Genomic DNA, 17,396 nt, shown 5'->3' with positions numbered 1-17,396 from the left:
CCCGGACAGGTACAGCACGGGGTTAGATACTGAGCAAAGCTCCCTCTACACTGTCCCCTTCAAACACTCCCAGGACAGGTACAACACGGGGTTAGATACAGAGTCAGGCTCCCTCTACACTGTCCCCATCAAACACTCCCAGGACAGGAACAGCACGGGGTTAGATACAGAGTAAAGCTCCCTCTACACTGTCCCCATCAAACACTCCCAGGACAGGTACAGCACGGCGTTAGATACTGAGCAAAGCTCCCTCTACACTGTCCCCTTCAAACACTCCCAGGACAGGCACAGCACGGGGTTAGATACAGAGTAAAGCTCCCTCGACACTGTCCCCATCAAACATTTCCAGGACAGGTAGAGCTCGGCGTTAGATACAGTGTAAAGCTCCCTCTACACTGTCCCCATCAAACACTCCCAGGACAGGTACAGCACGGGGTTAGATACAGAGTAAAGCTCCCTCGACACTGTCCCCATCAAACATTTCCAGGACAGGTACAGCACGGGGTTAGATACAGAGTAAAGCTCCCTCGACACTGTCCCCATCAAACACTCCCAGGACAGGTACAGCACGGGGTTAGATACAGAGTAAAGATCCCTCAAAACTGTCCCCATCAAACACTCCCAGGACAGGAACAGCACGGGGTTAGATACAGAGTAAAGCTCCCTCTACACTGTCCCTATCAAACACTCCCAGGACAGGTACAGTACTAGGTTAGTTACAGAGTAAAGCTCCCTTTACACTGTCCCCATCAAACACACCCAGGACAGGTACAGCACGGGGTTAGATACAGAGTAAAGCTCCCTCGACACTGTCCCCATCAAACACTCCCAGGACAGGTACAGCACGGGGTTAGATACAGAGTAAAGCTCCCTCGACACTGTCCCCATCAAACACTCCCAGGACAGGTGCAGCACGGGGTTAGATACAGAGTAAAGCTCCCTCGACACTGTCCTCATCAAACACACCCAGGACAGGTGCAGCACGGGGTTAGATACAGAGTAAAGCTCCCTCTACACTGTCCCCATCAAACACTCCCAGGACGGGTACAGCACGGGGTTAGATACAGAGGAATGCTCCTTCTACACTGTTCCCGTCACACATTTACAGGACAGGTACAGCACGGGGCTAGACACAGAGTAATGCTCCCTCTACACTGTCCCCATCAAACACTCCCAGGACATGTACAGCATGGGGTTAGATACAGATTAAAGCTCCCGCTACACTGTCCCCATCAAACACTCCCAGGACAGGTACAGCACGGGGTTAGATACAGAGTAAAGCTCCCTCTACACTGTCCCCATCAAAAACTCCCAGGACAGGCACAGCACGGAGTTAGATACAGAGTAAATCTCCCTCTAAACAGTCCACATCAAACACTACCAGGACAGGTACAGCACGGAGTTAGATACAGAGTAAAGCTCCCTCGGCACTGTCTCCATCAAACACTCCCGGGACAGGTACAGCACGGGGTTAGATACTGAGCAAAGCTCCCTCTACACTGTCCCCTTCCAACACTCCCAGGACAGGCACAACACGGGGTTAGATACAGAGTCAGGCTCCCTCTACACTGTCCCCATCAAACACTCCCAGGACAGGAACAGCACGGGGTTAGATACAGAGTAAAGCTCCCTCTACACTGTCCCCATCAAACACTCCCAGGACAGGTACAGCACGGGGTTAGATACAGAGTAAAGCTCCCTCTGCACTGAGCCCATCAAACACTCCCAGGACAGGTACAGCACGGCGTTAGATACTGAGCAAAGCTCCCTCTACACTGTCCCCTTCAAACACTCCCAGGACAGGCACAGCACGGGGTTAGATACAGAGTAAAGCTCCCTCGACACTGTCCCCATCAAACATTTCCAGGACAGGGAGAGCTCGGCGTTAGATACAGTGTAAAGCTCCCTCTACACTGTCCCCATCAAACACTCCCAGGACAGGTAGAGCACGGGGTTAGATACAGAGTAAAGCTCCCTCTACACTGTCCCCATCAAACACTCCCAGGACAGGTACAGCACGGGGTTAGATACAGAGTAAAGCTCCCTCTACACTGTCCCCATCAAACACTCCCATGACATGTACAGCATGGGGTTAGATACAGAGTAAAGCTCCATCTACACTGTCCCCATCAAACACTCCCAGGACATGCACAGCACGGAGTTAGATACAGAGTAAAGCTCCCTCTACACTATCCCCATCAAACACTCCCAGGACAGATACAGCACTAGGTTAGATACAGAGTAAAGCTTCCTCTACACTGTCCCCATCAAACACTCCCAGGACAGGTACAGCACGGGGTTAGATACAGAGTAAAGCTCCCTCGACACTGTCCCCATCAAACACTCCCAGGACAGGTACAGTACGGGGTTAGATACAGAGTAACGCTCCCTCGACACTGTCCCCATCAAACACTCCCAGGACAGGTGCAGCACGGGGTTAGATGCAGAGTAAAGCTCCCTCGACACTGTCCTCATCAAACACACCCAGGACAGGTGCAGCACGCGGTTAGATACAGAGTAAAGCTCCCTCTACACTGTCCCCATCAAATACTCCGAGGACGGGTACAGCACGGGGTTAGATACACAGTAAAGCTCCTTCTACACTGTCCCTGTCACACATTTACAGGACAGGTACAGCACGGGGTTAGGTACAGGGTAAAGCTCCCTCGACACTGTCCCCATCAAACACTCCCAGGACAGGTACAGCACGGGGTTAGATACAGAGTAAAGCTCCCTCGACACTGTCCCCATCAAACACTCCCAGGACAGGTACAGCACGGGATTAGATTGAGAGTAAAGCTCCCTCGACACTGTCCCCATCAAACACTCCCAGGACAGGTATAGCACGGGGTTAGATACAGAGTAAAGCTCCCTCGACACTGTCCCCATCAACCACTCCCAGGACAGGTACAGCATGGGGTTAGATACAGAGTAAAGGTCCCTCTAAACTGCCCCCATCAAACACTCCCAGGACAGGAACAGCACGGGGTTAGATACAGAGTAAAGCTCCCTCTACACTATCCCCATCAAACACTCCCAGGACAGATACAGCACTAGGTTAGATACAGAGTAAAGCTCCCTCTACACTGTCCCCATCAAACACTCCCAGGACAGGTACAGCACGGGGTTAGATACAGAGGAAAGCTCCCTCGACACTGTCCCCATCAAACACTCCCAGGACAGGTACAGCACGGGGTTAGATACAGAGTAACGCTCCCTCGACACTGTCCCCATCAAACACTCCCAGGACAGGTGCAGCACGGGGTTAGATGCAGAGTAAAGCTCCCTCGACACTGTCCTCATCAAACACACCCAGGACAGGTGCAGCACGAGGTTAGATACAGAGTAAAGCTCCTTCTACACTGTCCCCATCAAATACTCCCAGGACGGGTACAGCACGGGGTGAGATACACAGTAAAGCTCCTTCTACACTGTCCCTGTCACACATTTACAGGACAGGTACAGCACGGGGTTAGATACAGGGTAAAGCTCCCTCGACACTGTCCCCATCAAACACTCCCAGGACAGGCACAGCACTAGGTTACATACAGAGTAAAGCTCCCTCTACACTGACCCATCAAACACTCCCAGGACAGGTACAGCAGGGGGTTAGATACAGAGTAAAGCTCCCTCGACACTGTCCCCATTAAACACTCCCAGGACAGGTACAGCACGGGGTTAGATACAGAGTAAAGCTCCCTCGACACTGTCCCCATCAAACACTCCCAGGACAGGTACAGCTCGGGATTAGATAGAGAGTAAAGCTCCCTCGACACTGTCCCCATCAAACACTCCCAGGACAGGTGCAGCACGGGGTTAGATACAGAGTAAAGCTCCCTCTACACAGTCCCCATCAAACACTCCCAGGACAGGTACAGCACGGGGTTAGATACAGAGTAAAGCTCCCTCGACACTGTCCTCATCAAACAATCCCAGGACAGGCACAGCACGGGGTTAGATACAGAGTAAAGCTCCCTCTTCACTGTCCCGATCAAACACTCCCAGGACAGGCACAGCACGGGGTAAGATGCAGAGTAAAGCTCCCTCGACACTGTCCCCATCAAACACTCCCAGGACAGGTACAGCACGGGGTTAGATACAGAGTAAAGCTCCCTCTACACTGTCCCCATCAAACACTCCCAGGACAGGTACAGCACGGAGTTAGATACAGAGTAAAGCTCCCTATACACTGTCCCCATCAAACACTCCCAGGACAGGTACAGCATGGGGTTCGATATAGAGTTAGGCTCCCTCTACACTGTCAACATCATACACTCCCAGGACAGGTACAGCACGGGGTTAGATACAGAGTCAGGCTCCCTCTACACTGTCCCCATCAAACACTCCCAGGACAGGTACAGCACGGGGTTAGATACAGAGTCAGGTTCCCTCTTCAATGCCCCATCAAACACTCCCAGGACAGGTACAGCACGGGTTAGATACAGAGTAAAGCTCCCTCTACACTGTCCCCATCAAACACTCCCAGGACAGGTACAGCACGGGGTTAGATACAGAGTAAAGCTCCCTCTCCACTGTCCCCATCAAACAGTCCCAGGACAGGCACAGCACGGGGTTAGATACAGAGTAAAGCTCCCTCTACACTGTCCCCATCAAACACTCCCAGGACAGGCACAGCACAGGGTTAGATACAGAGTAAAGCTCCCTCTACACTGTCCCCATCAAACACTCCCAGGACAGGTACCGCACGGCGTTCGATACAGAGTAAAACTCCCTCTACACTGTCCCCATCAAACCCTCCCCGGACAGGTACAGCACGGGGTTAGATACAGAGTAAAGCTCCCTCGGCACTGGCCCCATCAAACACTCCCACGACAGGTACAGCACGGGTTAGATACAGAGTAAAGCTCCCTCTCCAGGGTCCCCATCAAACACTCTCAGGACAGGCACAGCACAGAGTTAGATACAGAGTAAAGCTCCCTCTACACTGTCCCCATCAAACACTCCCAGGACAGGCACAGCACGGGGTTAGATACAGAGTAAGGCTCCCTCTACACTGTCCCCATCAAACACTCCCAGGATAGGCACAGCACAGGGTTAGATACAGAGTAAAGCTCCCTCTACACTGTCCCCATCAAACACTCCCAGGACAGGTACAGCACGGGGTTTGATACAGAGTAAATCTCCCTCTACACTGTCCCCATCAAACACTCGCCGGACAGGTACAGCACGGGGTTAGATACAAAGTCAGGCTCCCTCTACACTGTCAACATCAAACACTCCCAGGACAGGTACAGCACGGGGTTAAATACAGAGTCAGGCTCCCTCTACACTGTCCCCATCAAACACTCCCAGGACAGGTACAGCACGGGGTTAGATACAGAGTCAGGCTCCCTCTTCAATGCCCCATCAAACACTGTAGGACAGGTACAGCACGGGTTAGATACAGAGTAAAGCTCCCTCTACATTGTCCCCATCAAACACTCCCAGGACAGGCACAGCACGGAGTTAGATACAGAGTAAAGCTCCCTCTACACTGTCCCCATCAAACACTCCCAGGACAGGCACAGCACGGGGTTAGATACAGAGTAAAGCTCCCTCTACACTGTCCCCATCAAACACTCCCCGGACAGGTACAGCACGGGGTTAGATACAGAGTAAAGCTCCCTCGGCACTGGCCCCATCAAACACTCCCACGACAGGTACAGCACGGGTTAGATACAGAGTAAAGCTCCCTCTCCACTGTCCGCATCAAACACTCCCAGGACAGGTACAGCACGGGGTTAGATACAGAGTAAAGCTCCCTCTCCACTGTCCCCATCAAACACTCCCAGGACAGGTACAGCACGGGTTAGATACAGAGTAAAGCTCCCTCTACACTGTCCCCATCAAACACTCCCAGGACAGGTACAGCACGGGGTTAGATACAGAGTAAAGCTCCCTCTCCACTGTCCCCATCAAACAGTCCCAGGACAGGCACAGCACGGGGTTAGATACAGAGTAAAGCTCCCTCTACACTGTCCCCATCAAACACTCCCAGGTCAGGCACAGCACAGGGTTAGATACAGAGTAAAGCTCCCTCTACACTGTCCCCATCAAACACTCCCAGGACAGGTACCGCACGGGGTTCGATACAGAGTAAAGCTCCCTCTACACTGTCCACATCAAACACTCCCCGGACAGGTACAGCACGGGGTTAGATACAGAGTAAAGCTCCCTCGGCACTGGCCCCATCAAACACTCCCACGACAGGTACAGCACGGGTTAGATACAGAGTAAAGCTCCCTCTCCACGGTCCCCATCAAACACTCTCAGGACAGGCACAGCACAGAGTTAGATACAGAGTAAAGCTCCCTCTACACTGTCCCCATCAAACACTCCCAGGACAGGCACAGCACGGGGTTAAATACAGAGTAAAGCTCCCTCTACACTGTCCCCATCAAACACTCCCAGGACAGGCACAGCACAGGTTCAGATACAGAGTAAAGCTCCCTCTACACTGTCCCCATCAAACACTCCCAGGACAGGTACAGCACGGGGTTTGATACAGAGTAAATCTCCCTCTTCACTGTCCCCATCAAACACTCGCCGGACAGGTACAGCACGGGGTTAGATACAGAGTCAGGCTCCCTCTACACTGTCAACATCAAACACTCCCAGGATAGGTACAGCACGGGGTTAAATACAGAGTCAGGCTCCCTCTACACTGTCCCCATCAAACACTCCCAGGACAGGTACAGCACGGGGTTAGATACAGAGTCAGGCTCCCTCTTCAATGCCCCATCAAACACTCCCAGGACAGGTACAGCACGGGTTAGATACAGAGTAAAGCTCCCTCCACACTGTCCCCATCAAACACTCCCAGGACAGGCACAGCACGGGGTTAGATACAGAGTAAAGCTCCCTCTACACTGTCCCCATCAAACACTCCCCGGACAGGTACAGCACGGGGTTAGATACAGAGTAAAGCTCCCTCGGCACTGGCCCCATCAAACACTCCCACGACAGGTACAGCACGGGTTAGATACAGAGTAAAGCTCCCTCTCCACTGTCCGCATCAAACACTCCCAGGACAGGCACAGCACAGATTTAGATACAGAGTAAAGCTCCCTCTACACTGTTCCCATCAAACACTCCCAGGACAGGCACAGCACGGGGTTAGATACAGAGTAAAGCTCCCTCTACACTGTCCCCATCAAACACTCCCAGGACAGGCACAGCACAGGGTTAGATACAGAGTAAAGGTCCCTCTACACTGTCCCCATCAAACACTCCCAGGACAGGTACAGCACGGGGTTTGATACAGAGTAAATCTCCCTCTACACTGTCCCCATCAAACACTCCCCGGACAGGTACAGCACGGGGTTAGATACAGAGTAAAGCTCCCTCGGCACTGTCCCCATCAAACACTCCCAGGACAGGTACAGCACCGGGTTAGATATAGAGTCAGGCTCCCTCTACACTGTCCCCATCAAACACTCCCAGGACAGGTACAGCACGGGGTTAGATACAGAGTCAGGCTCCCTCTACACTGTCCCCATCAAACTCTCCCAGGACAGGTACAGCACGGGGTTAGATACAGAGTCAGGCTCCCTCTACACTGTCCCCATCAAACACTCCCAGGACACGTACAGCATGGGGTTAGATACAGAGTAAAGCTCCCTCTACACTGTCCCCATCAAACACTTCCTGGACAGGTACAGCACGGGTAAGATACAGAGTCAGGCTCCCTCTACACTGTCCCCATCAAACACTCCCAGGACAGGTACAGCACGGGGTTAGATACAGAGTAAAGCTCCCTCGACACTGTCCCCATCAAACACTCCCAGGACAGGTGCAGCATGGGGTTAGATAATGTGGTAGTATGTATTGGGTGTCATGTGGGACTGGAAGCCCTAATGTCATTGGCTGACAGATCCCGGGTCCTGGTTGGCCGTTGACCTCAAGCTCCGCCCTGAAGGCGAAGTATAAGAAGCCGGTGTCTTCCCCCGCAGGCCAGTTTACTATCGAGCTGCTGGGGAACAGACACGCTTAATAAAGCCTCATCGACTTCACTATATTCGTCTCATGGAATCTTTGTGCGCTACAGATACAGAGTAAAGCTCCCTCTACACTGTCCCCATCAAACACTCCCAGGACAGGTGCAGCACGGTGTTTGATGTAGAGTAGAGCTTCCTCTCCACTAATATAAAATAAAAACAGGAAATTCTGGATAAACTCAGCAGATCTGGCAGCAACTGTGGAGAGAGAATCTGAGTTAACGCTTCGAGTCTGTAAGACGCTTCTTCAGAGTAGATGCTCCGTCCCAATGCAGTGTCCCATCAGTGGGACTTCACCCAGCTCCATTTTCTGCACTCATTGTCTCTCTGAATAACAATTGACAACTTTGCGGTGGGAGTGAAACTATTTTGAGCTTTGCCCGCACGTTCTCGAGCACAGTTCACCTTGAAAAGGACATGTGTCCACCGTCCTCGTTGTTACACCCAGTTCCGCGTTTCTAACCAGAGGATAATGCTGTTCATTAAAGCTGTGCTCACCTGACACGGACGGTGTGGTCCTAGATTTCTAAGGGGTGAGAAGGGCATAAGTTAAGTCAGTCCACGGCACTGAACAAACCGATGTATTTATATACAGCACCTATCATGCAGAGAAAAGAAACCGAGAGCCTGCGGGCGGACACAAGGACATATTCGGAAACCTGATCACAAACCTGATGAGGGTTTTAAGGTGCATTTTAAAAGGAGCAGAGAGAGGGAGAGAGTCGGCGAGGGCTGGGAGGGAATCTCCCATTTCCAGCCCCCAGGCAGCTGGGGCCTGGCCACAAATGGGATGAGCGATTAAAACTGTGGATTTTTGAAAGGTTAGAATGAGGGGATTGCAACGATCTCAGAGGATTGTAGGGCTGGAGGAAGTTAGGAGGGAGGGAATGAGGCTGGGGAGAGACCTGAAATTAAGGATGAGGATTTTTAAGTTTGGGTGTTGCTGAGCTGGGCCGGGGACCAGTGTCGTTCAGCAAGTACTGGCTTCGTGGCTGAGTAACTTGTGGAAGGACTGAGGCAGCAGTGTTTAATGAACTGAAGTTTACAGTGGGCGAAGGTTAGGAGGCTGCCCAGGGAGCGTTGGAATAGTCGAGTCTGGAGCTGGGAAAAGCATGGATGAGGGTTTCAGATGCAGAGAAGGTGAGATGGAGGGGGTGGGGTGATGTTATGGAGGTGGAAATTAGTGTTGGTTTGGATGTGCGTTGGAAAGTCCATCTGTGCTGCAAAGGTGGGGCCAAGATTGCAAACAGCCTGATTGAGCATCAGGCCATTGCCAGGGAGAGGGATCGCGTTGGTAGCTAGGGAACGGTTTGGGTTGGGACGGAAAACAAATGCTCAGATAAGCAGTCTGATCATTTTGAGATGGTGGCAGTGAAATGGAACGGGGGGGCCATCAATGTACATGTGGAAACAAACATTGTTTGATGGCATCACTGATAGATAGCAGGTGGATAAGGAATAGGAGATGCCAGGGTAGATCTTGGGGGGTCACCAGAGATCACGGTGCAGGAGCAGGAAGAGTCATTGACGGCAATTCTATGTTCACGATTATATTGATGAGAATAATGGAGAGGGGGTTACAATTCCAGCTATTGTTACTATTGGACAAGTCAGATCCCAGGGGCGATCCTCGCTTGATCGATCCTAACATTTATTTTTTAACTTGGAATTGAGGGCAGCGACTGTGTCAGCTGATGAATTTTTAACAAAAGAATAAAACATTTATTGAACAGGAAAAGAAGAACTATTTTACACTATTCCTTCACCACAACTATACATTTACATATATGTACAAATGTGAAAGGATAACACAATTACAAAGTCTATCTTACATGCTAATTTTCTCAGTAAATACTCAGTCCATGTAAACTAGTGGACAAACTGTAGTTACAACACTTTGAGCGAGTGCACAGTCAGTTCCAGCCCCTCACACCCCAGAGTCCCGACACAAGTGAATTAATCAAAAATTTGTGCTTTCCGAAAAACTTGAACTCTTGACTGTTCCAATGAGTTACAGACACCAGATTTATAAGTAAAACATTAACAAACTGTGTATTAATAATAGGAGGAAAGTATGAATATAAAAAGAAATAACAGAACAATGGTCTACCAATATACCTAATCCCAAAACTCCATTCCCCCCTTCCACCCAGACAGACACAAGGTAAGGGTTGGAGAGGATAGAAAAGCAGGGATTAAAGGGAAAGGTTTTAGGTGAGTCTTCACTGCTGTAGTTGCGGCCTCTGGGAATGGATTTGCTCAAGAAAGTCAGGTTGGCACAGTTTTCTCTTTGTGCCACCAGATGGAGCGAGGTACAGGATGTTCAGATCGGGGCAATTCCAATCACTGGCCACCAGATGGCGCTATACACTGGATGTCCAGGTCAGTGTATTTCTGCTCTTCGACCACCAGATGGTGCTTTTGTCTCCCTGTGAAATTACTACAGCTTTGGCCCTGGAATTAACAGACTTTCACTTTCCTGAACATAGAACATAGAACATAGAAAATACAGCACAGAACAGGCCCTTCGGCCCACGATGTTGTGCCGAACCTTTGTCCTAGATTAATCATAGATTATCATTGAATTTACAGTGCAGAAGGAGGCCACTCGGCCCCTCGAGTCCGCACCGGCCCTCGGAAAGAGCACCACACCCAAACCCAACACCTCCACCCAACACCAAGGGCAATTTGGACATTAAGGGCAATTTATCATTGGCCAATTCACCTAACCTGCACATCTTTGGACTGTGGGAGGAAACCGGAGCACCCGGAGGAAACCCACGCAGACACGGGGAGGACGTGCAGACTCCGCACAGACAATGACCCAAGCCGGAATCGAACCTGGGACCATGGAGCTGTGAAGCAATTGCGCTATCCACAATGCTACCGTGCTGCCCTTAAGAACAAATAAATCTACACTATATCATTTTACCGTAATCCATGTACCTATCCAATAGCTGCTTGAAGGTCCCTAATGTTTCCGACTCAACTACTTCCACAGGCAGTGCATTCCATGCCCCCACTACTCTCTGGGTAAAGAACCTACCTCTGATATCCCTCCTATATCTTCCACCTTTCACCTTAAATTTATGTCCCCTTGTAATGGTGTGTTCCACCCGGGGAAAAAGTTTCTGACTGTCTACTCTATCTATTCCCCTGATCATCTTATAAACCTCTATCAAGTCGCCCCTCATCCTTCTCCGCTCTAATGAGAAAAGGCCTAGCACCCTCAACCTTTCCTCGTAAGAACTACTCTCCATTCCAGGCAACATCCTGGTAAATCTTCTTTGCACCTTTTCCAGAGCTTCCACATCCTTCCTAAAATGAGGCGACCAGAACTGTACACAGTACTCCAAATGTGGCCTTACCAAAGTTTTGTACAGCTGCATCATCACCTCACGGCTCTTAAATTCAATCCCTCTGTTAATGAACGCGAGCACACCATAGGCCTTCTTCACAGCTCTATCCACTTGAGTGGCAACTTTCAAAGATGTATGAACATAGACCCCAAGATCTCTCTGCTCCTCCACATTGCCAAGAACTCTACCGTTAACCCTATATTCCGCATTCATATTTGTCCTTCCAAAATGGACAACCTCACACTTTTCAGGGTTAAACTCCATCTGCCACTTCTCAGCCCAGCTCTACATCCTATCTATGTCTCTTTGCAGCCGACAACAGCCCTCCTTACTATCCACAACTCCACCAATCTTCGTATCGTCTGCAAATTTACTGACCCACCCTTCAACTCCCTCATCCAAGTCATTAATGAAAATCACAAACAGCAGAGGACCCAGAACTGATCCCTGCGGTACGCCACTGGTAACTGGGATCCAGGCTGAATATTTGCCATGCACCACCACTCTCTGACTTCTATCGGTTAGCCAGTTCGTTATCCAACTGGCCAAATTTCCCACTATCCCATGCCTCCTTACTTTCTGCATAAGCCTACCATGGGGAACTTTATCAAATGCCTTACTAAAATCCATGTACACTACATCCACTGCTTTACCTTCATCCACATGCTTGGTCACCTCCTCAAAGAATTCAATAAGATTTGTAAGGCAAGACCTACCCCTCACAAATCCGTGCTGACTATCCCTAATCAAGCAGTGTCTTTCCAGATGCTCAGAAATCCTATCCTTCAGTACCCTTTCCATTACTTTGCCTACCACCGAAGTAAGACTAACTGGCCTGTAATTCCCAGGGTTATCCCTAGTTCCTTTTTTGAACAGGGGCACGACATTCGCCACTCTCCAATCCCCTGGTACCACCCCTGTTGACAGTGAGGACGAAAAGATCATTGCCAACGGCTCTGCAATTTCATCTCTTGCTTCCCATAGAATCCTTGGATATATCCCGTCAGGCCCGGGGGACTTGTCTATCCTCAAGTTTTTCAAAATGCCCAACACATCTTCCTTCCTGACAAGTATTTCCTCGAGCTTACCAATCTGTTTCACACTGTCCTCTCCAACAATATCGCCCCTCTCATTTGTAAATACAGAAGAAAAATACTCATTCAAGACCTCTCCTATCTCTTCAGACTCAATACACAATCTCCCGCTACTGTCCTTGATCGGACCTACCCTCGCTCTAGTCATTCTCATATTTCTCACATATGTGTAAAAGGCCTTGGGGTTTTCCTTGATCCTACCCGCCAAAGATTGTTCATGCCCTCTCTTAGCTCTCCTAATCCCTTTCTTCAGTTCCCTCCTGGCTATCTTGTATCCCTCCAATGCCCTGTCTGAACCTTGTTTCCTCAGCCTTACATAAGTCACCTTTTTCCTTTTAACAAGACATTCAACCTCTCTTGTCAACCATGGTTCCCTCACTCGACCATCTCTTCCCTGCCTGACAGGGACATACATATCAAGGACACGTAGCACCTGTTCCTTGAACAAGTTCCACATTTCACTTGTGTCCTTCCCTGCCAGCCTATGTTCCCAACTTATGCACTTCAATTCTTGTCTGACAACATCGTATTTACCCTTCCCCCAATTGTAAACCTTGCCCTGTTGCACGTACCTATCCCTCTCCATTACTAAACTGATTCCTGTACAAAACTCTGGCTGTTTTATCATGAATGTTCCCACCTTAAACTTCAATCTTGAGTTCTTCCCAGCCCTTCAGACAAAACTCGAAGAGGGTTACCAACCTGCGGAAAATGGCTGGCACTTCTACATTCAAAAGATCTGTTTCCCAGTTCTAATGGTTGTCGGTGTCCATTTAAACAAGAAAGCGTCCACAGATTTAGCTAGAATGCCTCTTAAAATTGTTTAGCAAAGGGAGAGAGAGAGACAGAGAGACAGGGAGATTCGCCACTACCTTCTAGCCGAGCTTCCTTCTCAGAGTTGAAGCAAAGTCTGGAATGCTTCAAAAGACCCGCCTTCTTTCTGGAAGTTTCTGACTGGCTCCACCTATCACAGGCAACAGTTGGAGAATGCCGAGAACTCTACATTCACCGATTGGCTGCATGCCGGGTCTACCAAATCGACATCACAGGTTCTGCCACAGAACCGAAAGGGGACGTCCTGGCCTGGTCCATCAGGACAGAGGGTTTCAGTGTCCAAAGACTGTAATTTAAACAGAAATCCCAAAGGGTGCAGAAATGTTGTAGCAGCTAACCAGAAGAATGTAGATCAAAGCAGGCAGCAGGTCGGGGATAAAAAGGGAGCACAGGACAGACAAAAGGTTTTACAACAATGTCCTAACAGTAGTCAGACACACCACACTCTGAAACAGGTGCCACCCAAAGACAACTTCAATAATCTCTCAATATTTGACATATTGTGAGTCAACTGGCCTCATCTAAATTCTGTCTTCCACATGGGGGTTTCCTATCTCCACTCTTGAAAACACATCTTGGAATCTTCTCCCAAATGACACTTTCTCTCGGATGTCTTTACCAAGCATCCACCTCCAGGGTTTCAAAATCTCCTTCTGAAATTCCTCTGCGCTGGAGCACCACATCCATTCAAGATTCACCTTTCACGCAATCTCTCAGTCATTCAGCCATGCTAAAAGAACACCACTGCTTCACAGGCCCGGAGTAAGGAATCACCAGCATTTCGATCACCTTGGATCTTCTGGCTTTTCGCAAGCCCATGTTATTACACGTCTGCAACCCTGCAGCCCCGTCGTTTAATATGGACCTTCTCCTCCTCCCTCTTAACTTTGCTGAATCGAATCTGTTTAATCCCTCTCCTTGTTCCTTGCCTTGACTGTCATTTTGGGCCATTTCCCTGTCCCTCCCTGGCCTTTGGATCCTTTTTATGTCATCTCGGACTTGCTTTCTACCCCTTTGCATTGTCCTTCCTGTTCTGCACACTGCTTCCAACTGATTTAAAACTGCTTTTGCTGTCTCCCTGGGCCTCTGGTTGTGATGCAGCAGCAGAGTTTGTGATGCAGAACAAGTCCAGCAGTGTGGGTTCAATTGCCGTACCGGCAGAGAATTCTGAATTCTCGCTCTGTGTCCCCGAACAGGCTCCGGAATGTGGCGACTCGGGGCTTTGCACAGTAACTTCATATTTGTGACAATAAAAGATTATTATTATTATTTAAACGTCATAAACCTTCAGTAAAATGCAGGCATCTTTTAAAGTAAAACTAAAACCCAAGTCTCAACACACAACTGCAGAAATACCAATTCAACTTAAAGCTGTACTTTATTCCTAAAACCGGCAAGTATAAATACAATTTACTTAACTGTCGCAATTTCTTAACAAGAGGTGTTGGAGGAGGCTATTTTGGTTACAGAGGATGTAATTTATGATTTTAATAAGAGTTGTTTAGATATTGTGGCGGGGTGAAAGAAAGTGGGGCCCTATCACAGGATAGGAATAGTTTGGATGGAGTCTAGGACATTGAAGATGGTAAAGGTGAGGGCGAGTAGACTGTGAGCTGCAGAAATGTCGTGGAGAATGGAGGGTTAAATGATCGACAGTTTTTGAAAGTACTGTAGGGAAGGGAATTGGGAGAGAGATTTTCCAGGGATGGATACAGGTAGTGTTGGAGTGAGGAAGCAGGTGTAGGTGAAGAAATGAAAATCGCTTATTGTCACAAGTAGACTTCAACGAAGTTACTGTGAAAAGCTCCTAGTCGCCACATTCCGGCGCTTGTTCGGGGAGGCTGGTACGGGAATTGAACCGTGCTGCTGGCCTGCCTTGGTCTGCTTTAAAAGCCAGCGATTTAGCCCAGTGTGCTAAACCAGCCCCAGCACGGAGTGATACAAGGAATTGATCAGCGATTGCTTTGTCTATGATTGATACAGTGAGGCCACATGAGGTAAGGTCAAAGTTTAACCAATAGCCAATCTAGTTGAGTGAGTGGGTGCTCACGGAGCAGGTTCGGGGGTCGACCGGCCTACTAATTTGTTTGGTCATGTGCAATACTGTTACCATGATCTTGGCTGAGTGACTCCCGGCCGACGCGGTGAGAGACACTTACTCTGGAGACATGGCCTCTGCCGGGGGGGCTGTGATTCTCTCAGTGTTTTCACTGTACCTTGGTGAATGAAGGAAATATGATCTTGTCTTTTATCTGTTTCCTTCTCAACCGCCTGTGGAGAGCCTCCTTGTTCTCATAAATATCCAGGAAGACTGGTTGCTCAACAATTCCACGCTAAACAAAACACAGGAATAACAATGGTGAACCTTTCCATCATGATATTGTGCTCACTAATCCTCTTTACTGTAACCTGCCCCCCACCCCCCCCCCCCCCCCCCACTAGATACACTAATATTCTCCTCCCCTCCGTCGGCACGGTTGCAATTGAGAGGGGAGGCGGTGAGGGTACAGGAGGGGAGGGAGGCTGTGGCTGAGGTGGGGGTAGTATGTGTTTGAGCCCTTTCCCTACCCTACCCTGTTTGGAATCCCAAATAGATACTGTGCCAGCTCTGTCTGCATGGGGGCAACGGTGGAGGGGAAAAGGGTGTGGGTGAATGTGAGGGCAGGGGCGGGGGGGATGGCAGGGGTGGTAGTTTCACCAGGCCAGGAAGAGCTCCTCATCTCTGCCCCACCATTCAGCAAGATCATTACTGCTCTTCATCCTCAACACCACCTACATTCCCCATCAGGCAACAGCTGGGTCTGCAAGGGACCCAACATGGTGGCCAGGAGGTGTTCTGCTTGGCATATTGGCAGATGAGATGGCGTACTTCACTGGGTGCGAAGCTGTTAGGAACCCACCAAAGGGAGACAGTGAGCAGCACTGAGTCACGTCTGGCAAAACTGCAAAGGGAAACTGGGACTGAGTGTTAACTGAAGTGGACAACGACCCATTCCTTATGGCTACAATGTGACGTACCATTTTGGAAACCGTTTTCTTCTGCTGGTGGGCAAAACGCTCAAGTCTCAATCCTGTTTGAACAAAGAACAAGAACTAAGAAAATTACAGCACAGGAACAGGCCCTTCGGCCCTCCAAGCCCGTGCCGGCCATGCTGCCCATTGAACTGAAACCCCCTATGATTTATATGACTGTATCAATCATAGACCCCCTTCCTGGTCCGTATCCCTCTATTCCCATCCTATTCATGTATTTGTCAAGATGCCCCTTAAATGTCACTATCGTCCCTGCTTCCACCACCTCCTCCGGCAGCGAGTTCCAGGCACCCACTACCCTCTGTGTAAAAAACTTGCCTCGTACATCTCTAAACCTTGCCCCTCTCACCTTCAACCTATGCCCCTTAGTAATTGACCCCTCTACCCTGGGGAAAAGCCTCCGACTATCTGTCTATGTCTATGTCTATGTCTATGTCCCTCATAATTTTGTAGACCTCTATCAGGTCGCCCCTCAACCTCCGTCGTTCCAGTGAGAACAAACCGAGTTTATCCAACTTCTCCTCATAGCTAATGCCCTCTGTACCAGGCAACATCCTGGTAAATTTCTTCGGCACCCTCTCTGGTCTAGCATACTGGGTATAATAGCTGGCTTGTAATGCAGAACAAGGCAGCAGCGCGGGTTCAATTCCCGTACCGGCCTCCCCGAACAGGCACCGGAATGTGGTTACTGGGAACTTTTCACAGTAACTTAATTGAAGCCTACTTGTGACAATAAGCGATTATTATTATTATTATTATTATTAAAGCCTCCACTTCCTCCTGATAGTGTGGCAACCAGAATGGAACACGATATTCCAAGTGTGGCCTAATTACGGTTCTGCAACATATCTTGCAATTTTTTAAACTCAATGCCCCAGCTGATGAAGGCAAGCATGCCGTATGCCTTCTTGACTACCTTCTCCACCTGTGTTGCCCCTTTCAGTGACCTGTGGACCTGTACTCTGAGATCTCTCTGACTTTCAATACTCTTCAGGGTTCTGCCATTTACTGTATACTTCCCAGCTGCGTTAGACCTTCCAAAATGCATTATCTCATATTTGTCTAGATTAAATTCCATC

General features: G+C 49.4%; 1 protein-coding gene across 1 annotated transcript in view; it reads right to left on the bottom strand.

The window, feature by feature from the left end:
- Nucleotides 1–8,361: 8,361 nt before the first annotated feature.
- Nucleotides 8,362–17,396, bottom strand: part of LOC140387644 (uncharacterized) — a 152,824-nt gene continuing 143,789 nt past the window's right edge. The window contains exons 8-10 of the mRNA XM_072470841.1: nucleotides 16,303–16,355; nucleotides 15,501–15,617; nucleotides 8,362–8,523 (exon numbers count right to left, since the gene is read on the bottom strand). Coding sequence (XP_072326942.1) covers nucleotides 8,362–8,523; nucleotides 15,501–15,617; nucleotides 16,303–16,355 — 332 coding nt within the window. The remainder of the gene's footprint in view (nucleotides 8,524–15,500; nucleotides 15,618–16,302; nucleotides 16,356–17,396) is intronic.

This window comes from Scyliorhinus torazame, chromosome 13 (genome assembly GCF_047496885.1).
Source record: "Scyliorhinus torazame isolate Kashiwa2021f chromosome 13, sScyTor2.1, whole genome shotgun sequence".
In the NCBI taxonomy this organism is placed as follows: Eukaryota; Metazoa; Chordata; class Chondrichthyes; order Carcharhiniformes; family Scyliorhinidae; genus Scyliorhinus; species Scyliorhinus torazame.
The sequence above is the reverse complement of the archived record's forward strand: the minus strand, read 5'-3'. Positions and strand labels throughout refer to the sequence as shown.